The sequence below is a fragment of the Manis pentadactyla genome, chromosome 12, assembly GCF_030020395.1.
Source record: "Manis pentadactyla isolate mManPen7 chromosome 12, mManPen7.hap1, whole genome shotgun sequence".
Lineage (NCBI taxonomy): Eukaryota > Metazoa > Chordata > Mammalia > Pholidota > Manidae > Manis > Manis pentadactyla.
The window spans coordinates 5,791,464-5,802,358 of record NC_080030.1 but is presented as its reverse complement, the minus strand read 5'-3'; the positions used below and the strand labels follow the sequence as shown (position 1 = coordinate 5,802,358).

The window sequence follows — 10,895 nt, the reverse complement described above, 5'->3', positions numbered from 1 at the left end:
TTGAGACGACACAAAGCACCTTTATTCTGGAAAGCAAACCCAAGCGGCAAAGCAAGTGGGTCTGGCAGGTCCAGCCGGGCATCTCTGGGGACCCCCTCAGATGTACAAGCTGGGGGAACGGGAGGCACTCACTTTTCAAAGCCCCAAATATTGGGCAAAATGTGTGCTTCTCTGGGGAGTTTTGATCAGCTCCTTGGGGTGGGCAAACAGGATCAACGACAGATGAACCCAGCTTGGACCTGGCCGGACCTGAGTTGAGTTCAAGCACCCGGATCTCCAAGGAAGACTGGGGAGGGTCTGATGTCAGCGAAGCTGGTCTAGGATTCTGAATTCCGCCCCACCAGAGCGCCAAGGCCCCTGCTGTTAGTGCTTATGCATGGCCACTAGGGGGCAGCAGGGACAATGGGGTGCAGGGCGGACTCGGCTCCCCGCCTCCGCTGCCCCACGGCCTCGTCTGGTCAGAAGTCCAGCTCTGGCATCAGGGTGTGCTTGGGGTGGCTAGGGGGCTTGGGCTCCTCCTCGGGAATGTCCCCTGGGAGGCCCAGCCTGTCCCCGTGCTGGGCCTGCCAAGCTCTCTGCTGGGCCGGCCAGTCCAGGTGTGCCCAGCGGGGATCGGGCCCCCCCACGACCTCGTCCACCAGGGTCTCCAGGTCCGGCGGGGGCGCGGCCCGCTCCACGAGGATGGGCGCGAAGGGCCCCACCAGCCAGGGCAGCGGCACGGCCTGCAGCACCAGCTCCAGCAGCTCGTCCACGCAGGCGTGGGCCCGGGCCATGCTGCCTCGCCCCTCGGCCAGCACGGCTGCTGACACGTCCCCGAAGCAGCGGGCGTCAGCGAAGGCGGCCTGCAGGGCGTCCACGCTGCGCCGCACCTCGGCCACCTTCTCCTGGGCGCCGAGGGGCAGGCCCCGCACACTGGTCTCCAGTGCGTCCACCGTGCCCTGCAGCTCCCCCATCAGACTGCGGGACAGCACCAGGGTCTCCAACTCGGCCTGCAGGGGTGCGGGTGGGGCCTCAGCGCCCCTGGCGGGCACATGTGGGACCATCACCCTGCCTCAGTTTCCCCATGGGTGCCCAATGAGATCAAGCCCTGCCTTGGCCTCCCCTAATGACTCATAGTGACGCTGGTGCCCAGCCTCAGTTTCCCCATGAACATGCAAAGCAGAGCCATCGACCTGCCTCAGTTTCTCCTGTGGACACTCCAACAACCCGCCGACCAGCTGACCTCACCTCCGCACTTGGTTTTAGACTGCTGGAACCTGGCCCCTGGCCACTGGCACAGCTCCAGAGTGTGCCCCAACCCCACCCGGGCCTGCCCACTTCCCACCACCCTACCTGGCTGCGGCGGCGGCCGTTCTCCCGGGGCCACTGGTGCCAGTCCTCCCACAGCTCATGCACCTTCCCAGGGCGAGCTGGCGCGGTGGGGCTCACCCCGCACTGCATAAGGTTGATCTGAGGGGACGAGGACGGTGACAGATCTGGGGGATTTGGGGGTCTGCGGAGCACGACCCTAGCCTGGACCTGGCCTCTGTAAGCCTTTAGGGAACACACCTCCTACCCGCCTGCCTCTCCAGCCTGGCCAGCCTGTCCATTCCTTCTCTCCCCTGCTCTTGGCCAGGCCCTGCGACGTGTGGTTCACCTGAAGCTCAGAGTCACTGCCAGGCCTTTGCCCATGCTGGTTCCTCTGCCAGCTATGCTCTTCCTCCATCCCACCCTCCTGCTTAATTAGCTTCCCCTCCAGGAAGCCCTCCCTTCCTCCCCTCCTGGATGGGCAGAGCCTCCTCTGGGTCCCACAGCACCCAGCATGTCATGACCCCGATCCCCCTGATGGACTGTGAGTGTCCTGAGGGGGCTCCTGTGCCTCCAGCGCCCAAGACAGGGCAGGTGTTAGGAGACGAATAGAAAGGAAGTGTGGTCCACCAATGCAATGGACTACTGGTCAGCCCGAACGAGGGAGGACCTTGGGATGCTCGAGGACATGATGGTCAGTGGAATCAATCTACGCAGGCGCTCACGGGCGCCCCCTGGTGGCTGCTCTGGGGAGGACACAGTGGGGTCCGGGAACCCGGGCACCGTGGGCAGATTCAGTATAGACAGACTGACGGCAGAGCCGGCAGGACGGGCTGATGCGTCGCCTGTGCGAAGGGAGGAGAAGAGGGGGCTCGGGGATGACCCCTGGGTTCTGGCCTGAGCCCCTGGAAGGCCAGCAGCTCAGTTAATAGGAGCTGTGCTCCTGTGGAACTGGTGGGAACCTCAAGGCTGGGAGGATCGGGACTGAGCCCAGGAAAGCGGGGGGAGAGAGGCCCCCTCTCTCCTGACCTACCTCAACTGCCTGTAAATTCCAGCTCCTTTTCCCCTCTTCCACGACACCCCTTCCTGTGCTCCCCATGCTGACCCTTGACTCCCCTGAACTCCCCAGCCCCCCTTCCTCCCTCTGCCCCAGCCCTGAGCACATGTGGCTGGAAGCTGCTCTGCCCCTCGGACTAGCATGGGAACAGGTACCCAGCTGGCACTCAGTGCCCGCTCACTGGCCTGCACCATGAGGCGGGGGGGGGGGGCTCTCACCAGCTCCAGCGTCTCCTGAAGCTGAGCCAGTGTGTCCTGCGCATGATGTTTCTTCTGCCTCAGTTTCCCCAGAGAGTGCTCATACGCCAGGTGGCGGAGTCGCGCTGACAGGGAGCCCAGGCGCACAAAGTAACCCTGATGTCTCCTCTGCTCCTCCACGGAGCCCACGTCTGGACCCTCGGCCTCAGCCGCCAGCGCCGCTGGAGGACGGGACAGGGGAGGAAGTCGGCACGGCCACCCCACCTATGTGTACTCACCTTCCTCCTGGGTCAACAGGCCCTCGGGCCCCCAGATTTATAGTTTCCCTTTACTATTATCAACTCACTTAAACTTCCTCAAACCCTACAAGGTGAACACATTATTAGCCCCATTTTACAGATGAGGAAGGCTGAGGCCAAGAGAAGTCCCAGAGCGTGCAAGAGGCAGGCCTGGGGTTCAAACCCAGGCATGCTACTGAACTGCCTCTTGAAGAATATATTACAAGTGCCTGGCACACAGTAGGTGCTTCATAAATGCCTCACAGCCTCACTGCTGAGGAGTGAGTGCATTGAAATGTTCTTCTGGTGCCTTATAGCCAAGGTAGGGAAGTCAGATCATCTCCAGGGGCAGAGACAAAATGTAGAACATCAGAGGAGGGTGGGTTGCGGGAACCATACAAAGGGGCAGACGCTACTCAGCCCAAGTGTCTGCGATTATTCCCGCTGATCTGCTGTGTGGCCCTGGCTGACTCCCAGACCTCTCTGATCTGTAACTTCCGGAGGTGGGGACTGGGCAGGAGGACTCAGGGGTGCGGTGGGGAGGGCACTGGCCTCACCAAGCTCCTCCTCAGTCATGGGCAGGAAGTGGTCCACCAGCTCCTCTGACTTGCCCAGCACGACGTCCACAGCGTGGCTCATGGAGCGTTTCAGCTCCACACTCCAGCGGCGGCCTTGCCGAGCCAGGCCTGCCATGCCTGTCATGCCGCTGGCCACCGCGTCCTTGGCTGAGGTCACCACCTGGTGGGAAGGGCCCTGCTCCAGGTGCTGTTGGTGTCCGGCGCCCCTCCCTTGACCTGCACTCCTCGGGCTGGGTGTCAAGGACCCTGGTCCCTTCCTGTTTTTTTTCCCTCTTTACCATGGGGGAAAATAAAATCTCTCCTTCATATGGTTGTGGAACGGATTACCAGCACCGACTGGTACATATTAAGTGGTCAATAAATTCAGGTGCTGATTATTTTAACCTGGCTGATGTGTTTTGAGTCAAAGCCTGACTCAGCCCCCGGCGTCCAGGCCAGCCTGGGAGGAAACAGCACCGTTCCCTCCCACCACCACTGGCCTGCAGGCCCCTGTGGTCTGGCGGTGCCCACGCTGGTACCGTCTCCGAGGGTTGCTGAAGAAAGGGCAGCTTCTCCTCCAGCTTGTCCAGGCCCCTGCAGGCCAGATGGTTCACAGTGGCCACTGGAGAACAAGAGAGAAGCAGACAGTGAGAACTGGGGAGATGGGGAGGGAGATAGGGACACTGAGAGGGTCAGAGAGGGAGGGAGTGCTGGAGGGACAGAAAGAGCCAGAAAGAGGGGGAGACAGAGGGAGTCTCAGACCACAGTGGGAGCCTGGCTGGCCCCCTGCAAGGGGCTGGGGACCCTGGGGGTGTGGGTGGCCACCAAGTGAGACCCGCCTCCTAACACTCCCCGCCCACCTCTGCTACCCGACTGCTACCAGCCCCAAGGTGACTCCTCACCATGCCCGGCTCAGATGCCACAGCGAGAAGGCTCAAGGTCACGCAAGCTGGCTGGGAAGGAGGGAGAGGCCCTGGGCTGGGACCCTTACATGACCTGCTTCTGGGGTCAGACTCAAGACCAAGTGTCTTTCTCCCTCCCCTCCGCCCCCACCCTTCTGCTCCCCAAGGTTGGAGCCCTGAGCTGCTCACTGGAGTCTGGGGACATGTGGAGGCAGGGACAGTTGGGTAGGCAGGGAGGGAAGCGGACAGGCACACGACCCGAGGCACATCAGGCCCCCCACCCAGGGGAGAAAATGTGGAGACAGATGGGATGGGGACAGAGGAGGGGCCACAAGTGCGCAGCTGAGGTCAGAGGGCCAGGGTTCAAACTGAGAGGGATGCAATAAGCAGAGGGCTGGCGGTAGGGTGAGACACAGGTAGCACAGAGGGGAGGAAGGTGGATGGACGGCAGATGCCCAGGAGAGGTAAGAGCAAGGGAGGGTCACCCAGCTGAGGAGGCCACCCCAATGCATGCCAGGCCACTGGCACTCGAAAGCATGGGGTGAGGGACAGACCAGCGGCTCCAGGAATGCAGGCCAGGGACTCACGCTGGGGCCGCAGGCGGCTGAGCAGTGGCTGGGCGTGGTCCAGTGCACGGGTGGTCAGGCCACACACGCAGAGCTCAGCCAGGCGGCAGGCGGAGCCCAGCAGCGGGTACCTGTCCTTGGCAGCACTGTAAGCATCGAAGACTGCTGTGCACGTGGCCCTGACCAGGGGCAGGGCCACCACACGCTGCACCACGCTCTGTGAGAAGGGGTGGCATCCGGCATCAGAGGGGCCCCTGGGGGAGGTGGGAGCTCAACCACGCCTCAGCCCACTTCCCCAGTCTGGGGCAGATGGGAGGGTTGGAGGAAAACATACTGAGTGCCTGGGTAAATGCTCATGTAACCTGGGGCCTCGGCCTCCCCATCTGTAGAATGGGTTTCTAGAGCCATGATGGGGATTGGAACAGTGTGCGGAGTGCTCGGAACAGTGAGTGTCAAAGGGTATATGCCCGTGATTGCTGCTATTATTATTGCCAAGAGTGCCATGATGGTGGACAGAGAAACAGAGTCATAGGTGGAGACCCCGAGGTGGGAGGGGGCGTGGGGCAGAGGCCAGGTAGGCCAGCTGGGTGTGCTTAGAAAGGCCACTGTGCCCCTCTGGGAAATGGGTACGATGCGCCAGCCCCCTCTGTGGTCCAAAATGCTCTCAGAGAGAGGTGCACCCAGCGAAGAGAAAGGGTAGAGGTGCGAGGAGGTACCCAGTCTGAAAGTGTCCCAGAAAGGACTGTCTGCCCACCCTTCCCTGTGCCCCTGCTACTCCTCACCTGCTGGTCCTGAGGGTCCTGCTGCCACAAACTGGGTGTGGGGGCCTGAGCCACCTCATCGTCTGACATTCCTGCAGCAAACAGGGTCACCCTGGTGGGGCAGCACAGGGTGAGGAGCGCCCCTGCATGCCAGCCCTCCAGGGCCCAGCCCGGACCGTGAGTTCTGCCCAGCTGAGCTTTGGGACTTGGGCAAGTCTCATTCTCTCTTGGGGCCTCGGTTTTCTCCTCTGCAACCTGGTGTAGATAATACTTTCCTCAGAGCGTCGTGAGGGGCACAGACAACGCATGCCCAGAGGTGCACACTAGACAGCCTCTGGCAAGGTGGGGGCACTGTAGTGATTCAAAGCATGGGCTCTGGGGAGAAAAAGACCTGGGTACAAATCCTGACATTACTTGCTGTGTGACTTCAGACAGCTCTCTGGGCTGTTTTGTCCTCTGCAAAGGAGGGGAGGTCCCTATTGTCTCTGCCCTGGACAAAACTGCCCAACTTCACCCCGGACACCACTGCAGGGGTGGGGGTGGTAGCTGCAGAATCCCAATAACCCCAGTCTGTTTGACAGCTGGTGAAACTGAGGCACACCAGCAGGTCCATGTTGGGCCCAAGGTCACTCGTCTAAACAGACTCAGAGGGGAGTTCGACCTCAGATTGTCCCCTGTCGCCATCCCGCGCTCTCAGAGCCCTGGTCTCCACCCAAATGGGTCCTGAGCTTCTGCCAACTGGGCCAAGGGTCTCACCCACCTGCTCCGCTCCGTCACTCCCTTCCCCTCCGAGGCCGCTGGACCCCTGCTCGCCCACCCGATGCGGGACCCCCTGCACGCCGCCCGCTAGGCTCTCACCTGGGCGCGCGCAGACTCAGCCTCCAGGTGCGGCCGCGGACCCCAGACACAAACTCCAGTCTCCGCCCCCCCCGCCTACCCCTCCCGCCTTATAGCTGCTCGGGGGCGTGGCCTCCGGGGGCCGACCAATGGGGAGAGGCCATGCGGGGGCGTGCCCCGGGGCGGGGCTCCAGGGGCTCCAGGGGCTCCAGGGGTTCCAGGCCCTCGCCCTTTCCTGGGCCTCCAGGAGCGCTCCAAGGTTGCTATGGCAACTTAGCGACGCTGGATGCCCAAGGATTGAACTACTTTCCTTGGCCAGGTTTGGTCACCTGTCAACCTCACTGCTGTTGCCGCGGAGACAGTGGAGGGCAATCCCGGTCCCACCGCCTCACCGAGTGACCTTGGGCAAGTCCTCAAGGTCTTTCTTTTTATTTTTACAAATCTACCACTGAACTCAGCCAGGAGCCAGGTCGGCCCATTCCCTCGGAGCTCTGTTTTACAGATGAGCAAACTGAGGCTCAGAGTGCTTAAACCGCTTGCCCCGCGACCCACAGCTACTGAGAGATCCGATTCAAACCCAGCACTGCCAGACACCAGACCCCTCGCTTTGATCGTCACACCTGCAATGACTACCAACATGGGCATGTCCCTACCTCCGGATGCTGAAAAAAGGCCAAGCGTGCCCCAAGCACGTCGGGGTCCCCCAAATCTGACAGCATACCCCTGCATGCCCAGCACTGTCAGCAGGTGGTTCAAGGTTCTGGGTTCTAGGTTCAAGGTTCTGCCTACCCGTTCAGCCCCATCCAGCCTGAGTGGCTGTCCCCCTGGGTTATCACAGGCCAGCATGACAAATGCTTCAGAGACCTGAAGCAATCTGGTTTAATTTGAACCTCCCACAGGACACAAGCTCTGGCAGGAACCCACTGGTAAAACGACACCCTGGGGCAATGGTCAGGGTTTTGTTTCCAGTGAAGTCCTGGGTGGGGGAGGGGGCAGGGAAGCCACGGGCCATCAGATCCCAACTGCGATCCTTTTGGGAGCTCCTGTCCTGCACCCCAGGCACTGGGTCATGCCTCTCTCCCCCTCCTTCATCCTGGAGGCCTAGGAAGTGGACTTGGGAGATGTAAGGAACACGGTGAATTCCAGTGCCTCTCATTCCGTTTGGCAGTTATTTATTAAACCCTTCAGGTCTGACTCCAAACTGAATGATGCTGGGTGAGAGGGATCTTCGCCCCAGGCCCTGCACTCAGACAGCCACCAAAGCCTTAGACACAGAGCCAGATAGAGACAGCCCCAGTGTGGCCAGGGCTGGGCCAGAGGGAATGCCGAGCAGGGTGAGAGAGCCCAGAGACCAAGAGACCTGGGAAATGGGGAAAGGCATTCCTGGAAAACGATACAGCTTGAGCAAAGACAGGAGGAGGTCAAGGTGTGTTTTGGGAAGTATCAGTATTAAGGGACCCTGCCACTGTGGAAGCCTGAATCTCACCCTTAGAAGGTGGGAATATTTGCTAAGTGGGGTGCAGTGTTCTGCCAGGCCTTTCTCCCCACCCCCACCCCCGCTCCAGGCCTCAATGGGCCCCAGCCGCTGCCAGAAGAGTCTGGCCCTTCAAGGCTTCTGGCCCAGCACAGCACGTGTCATTCAGGAAGAACATCTTGTCTTTATTGTCCACAAGCCACCGATAGAGGTCTTCCAGGTTCTGATCACAGATCCAGGGGTTACCAGAGATGTCAAAGCCATCCTTCATGTCCCGTGTGGGCTGCCCCAGGGACGTCCAGAGCCCCTTGGGCACGCTGGTCAGCAAGTTGTTGGCGAGGTCCAGCATGTCCAGCTGCTGCAGACCGTGGAAGGCGCCGGCAGCCACCGTGGCCAGTTTGTTACTGCTCAGGAAAAGGTAGTGCAGGTCTGGCTGGGGAGCCAGAAGTTCCTCTCCTAATGCCCGCAATCTGTTGCTCTCCAAATGCAACCGTTCCAGGTGCAGTGGGCCCCTCAGAAGGTCAGGGGGCAAAGTCTCCAGCCGGTTATCACTGAGGTCAAGGATGCGCAGAGCAGCGAAGTTGGCCAGCAGCCCAGGGGGCAGCGTCCGGAGGTAGTTCCCGGACAGATCCAGATGCTCCAGCGCTTTCAGGCCATGCAGCCACGAGGCCTCCAGAGCTTCCAGCTGGTTCTCTTTCAGCACCAAGGTGTGGAGGGAGACCGAGACCTTGAAGAGGCCGGAGCGCAGCCGGGTCAGGGCGTTGCACGTTAGGTCGAGCACCTTCAGCCCAGGTACAGGCAGCAAGAGCTCTGCAGAAAGGTTCTCCAGCCGGTTACCAGAGAGGTGCAGTTCCTCCAGTTTAGAGGCACCCTGGAGAGTGTCGGCTGGCAGCTGGGTGAGGTTGAAAAACTCCACAGCCAGGTAGATGGTGTCGGCGGGGAGATAGCGGATGGGTTTGGCTGGTGGGTGGCAGTAGATGGAGCTGCCGTTGTCCGACTGGAACAACAGGCAGGCATTGGGTTTGGGGGTGACCCCCTTGATGGAGGCCACACACAGCAGCAGCAGGAGCAGGGTTCTGGAAATATGGAGATTCAGGCCCCCTGGGCTACAGGCAATGACAGAAGGTGTGCAATAAGCCAAAATGAAAATACCCCAGCTAGTTGAAAATATACCCCAAATCTGTCTACCTCTTCCCATCTCCACCTCCTCCACCCTGGACCAGGCCACCACATTGCTCCCCTGGATTAAGGCAGTCATCTCTCCCTCTCCTGGCTTCCACCCTTGCCCTCCATAGTTACTGGAAGTGGCCCCTGTTCCAGGTAGAATTCTAACTATCTGAAACCTGAGTTTCCTAGTCTGACCCCTAAATGTTATTGTTTCCCATTACTAGCCCAACCCCAGTGGGCTGTTATTTATTCACAGTTCAATTTGCTACTTTTTTGCTGCTCTAGCTTGTTTTCTGGATCATTTATCTCCCGGGCTCCATATTTTGAAGGCAAAGCAACTGACTCCTATGCATCCTGCAAAGCCCCAGCTCCAATGCTCCCTTTCCAATGAAGCTTCCTCTGACCTTCCCAAGGAGAACTGCCAGTTTCCCTCTCTGGACTTCTCCTTTTCCTGTCCATACCCAACGAAACCAGGTTAGGCTATGTCTGTCCAGCTTCACCTTGCTCCAAAGTGCTCGTGTGGGCAACCCAGCGCTGCAGGTACAAATAGGGCTCTGTACCTGAAGAGAAGGGTACAGAGAGTAGGTACCCCATGCTTTGTGCAGAGGGCAGGCATTTGGCCTTGGTATGGGGTAGTTTACAGTTGGCATCATAACCCTTGAAGGGCTGGGGCTTCTGTCCCTCCCGGTTCCTCCAGCAGGCCTCTGATGGGGCATGGGGGGTGGGGATTTAGAGTTCTTCACCTCTCTGTCTTACCTGTGAGCGACATGAGTGTGCATGAGTGTGTGCACAAGAGGAGTCTGTCCACAGTTAAAGTCTGAGTGTCAGTCTGTTCCAGTCTGCAGGCCTATGTCTGGCTATGTGAGCTCAGCAGGTCACATGGATGTCCGTGTACCTCTGGGGTGCAGATCTGCCCAGGATGCATGGGGTGGGGACCTACCTCTGGCTTTCCTCTGGACTCCAAGAAGACATGGTGATTTCTCTCTTTTCCGTCTAGCTTCTCCTGACCTGGTAAGGTGGACTTATACCGGGGCTGGGGGACCAGGCACCAACCACAGCGAAGTCCCCACCCACATCCTGTTCCCGTTAGTGGCTGGGCAGGGGAAAGGGGGGGTCAGAATTGCACAAATGCTTCCTGGCAGTGGGAGAACAGCAAGGGAGATGCCCAGCCCCTTCTCTGGCCTGTTTCTACCCCGTTTTTCCTTCCCCTAATTTCTGCTCTTGGGGAGTGGGCATTCAGGAATCCCTGGGACTGAGTCCCCGCTCCCCCCAACCTAGGAATCAAGGGTCAAGTTTGCAAGCTGCCTTTCCTGGGGGGATGGGGCCAGCTCTTTGGGCAAGAGGTGCTATTTACTATAGATTTGAGCAATGAGGAAGTTCAATGAAGGGAACAAAAAGACACTTGTCTTGAATTCATGACAGTGTTGGCCTTTTTTGTTTAATGAAACCATTTTGTAAAAATGGAATTTAAGAGCAAGTGATGGCAAAAGTCTTCATGATCTTTGAACGATGGCCTGGGAGGGATTACACCTGGCTCTGAATCCCAGCTTTGCTATGAACTACGTTGCTTTGTGAACTTGGGCGAGTGGGTTAACTTTTCTTGGCTTTAGTTTCCCCATCTGTGAAGTTGAACTCAATCTCTGAGGGCCCCCTCTGTTGTTTGTTTCTTCATCTGAAGCTAATGTGCCATTTGTTTGGGATCTTTCTTGTTTGCTAATAAATGCATTAGGAGGCTACGTATTTCCCTCTGATAACTGCTTTTGCTGCATCTCACAGGTTTGGCTATTCAGTGCTTTCATTCTTGGACACACA

At 59.1% G+C, this 10,895-nt stretch overlaps 2 protein-coding genes across 10 annotated transcripts; both read right to left on the bottom strand.

Annotated features, from left to right (window-relative positions):
• PLIN5 (perilipin 5) lies at positions 1–6,539 on the bottom strand. 8 transcript variants are annotated; one of them, XM_036884137.2, is made up of 8 exons: positions 6,464–6,539; positions 5,627–5,717; positions 4,976–5,061; positions 3,877–3,998; positions 3,377–3,557; positions 2,563–2,762; positions 1,333–1,449; positions 1–989 (listed from the first exon to the last, which is right to left on the bottom strand). In XM_036884137.2, exons 2-8 carry the CDS (start codon positions 5,683–5,685, stop codon positions 459–461), a joined length of 1,296 nt encoding a protein of 431 aa, XP_036740032.2. In that variant the 5' UTR covers positions 5,686–5,717; positions 6,464–6,539; the 3' UTR covers positions 1–458. The 8 variants fall into 8 exon arrangements, with proteins under 8 accessions (XP_036740032.2, XP_036740050.2, XP_036740014.2 ...); XM_036884155.2 differs by having other exon boundaries at positions 3,916–3,998; XM_036884119.2 differs by having other exon boundaries at positions 4,866–4,990.
• A 1,058-nt stretch (positions 6,540–7,597) lies between these two features.
• Positions 7,598–10,169, bottom strand: LRG1 (leucine rich alpha-2-glycoprotein 1). Of its 2 annotated transcripts, none has more exons than XM_036884170.2 (2): positions 10,024–10,169; positions 7,598–9,022 (listed from the first exon to the last, which is right to left on the bottom strand). In XM_036884170.2, the coding sequence occupies exons 1-2, from the start codon at positions 10,053–10,055 to the stop codon at positions 8,011–8,013; spliced, it is 1,044 nt and encodes a 347-aa protein (XP_036740065.2). In that variant the 5' UTR covers positions 10,056–10,169; the 3' UTR covers positions 7,598–8,010. The 2 variants fall into 2 exon arrangements, with proteins under 2 accessions (XP_036740065.2, XP_036740073.2); XM_036884178.2 differs by lacking the exon at positions 10,024–10,169 and adding an exon at positions 9,840–9,990.
• Between the last annotated feature and the right edge of the window lie 726 nt (positions 10,170–10,895).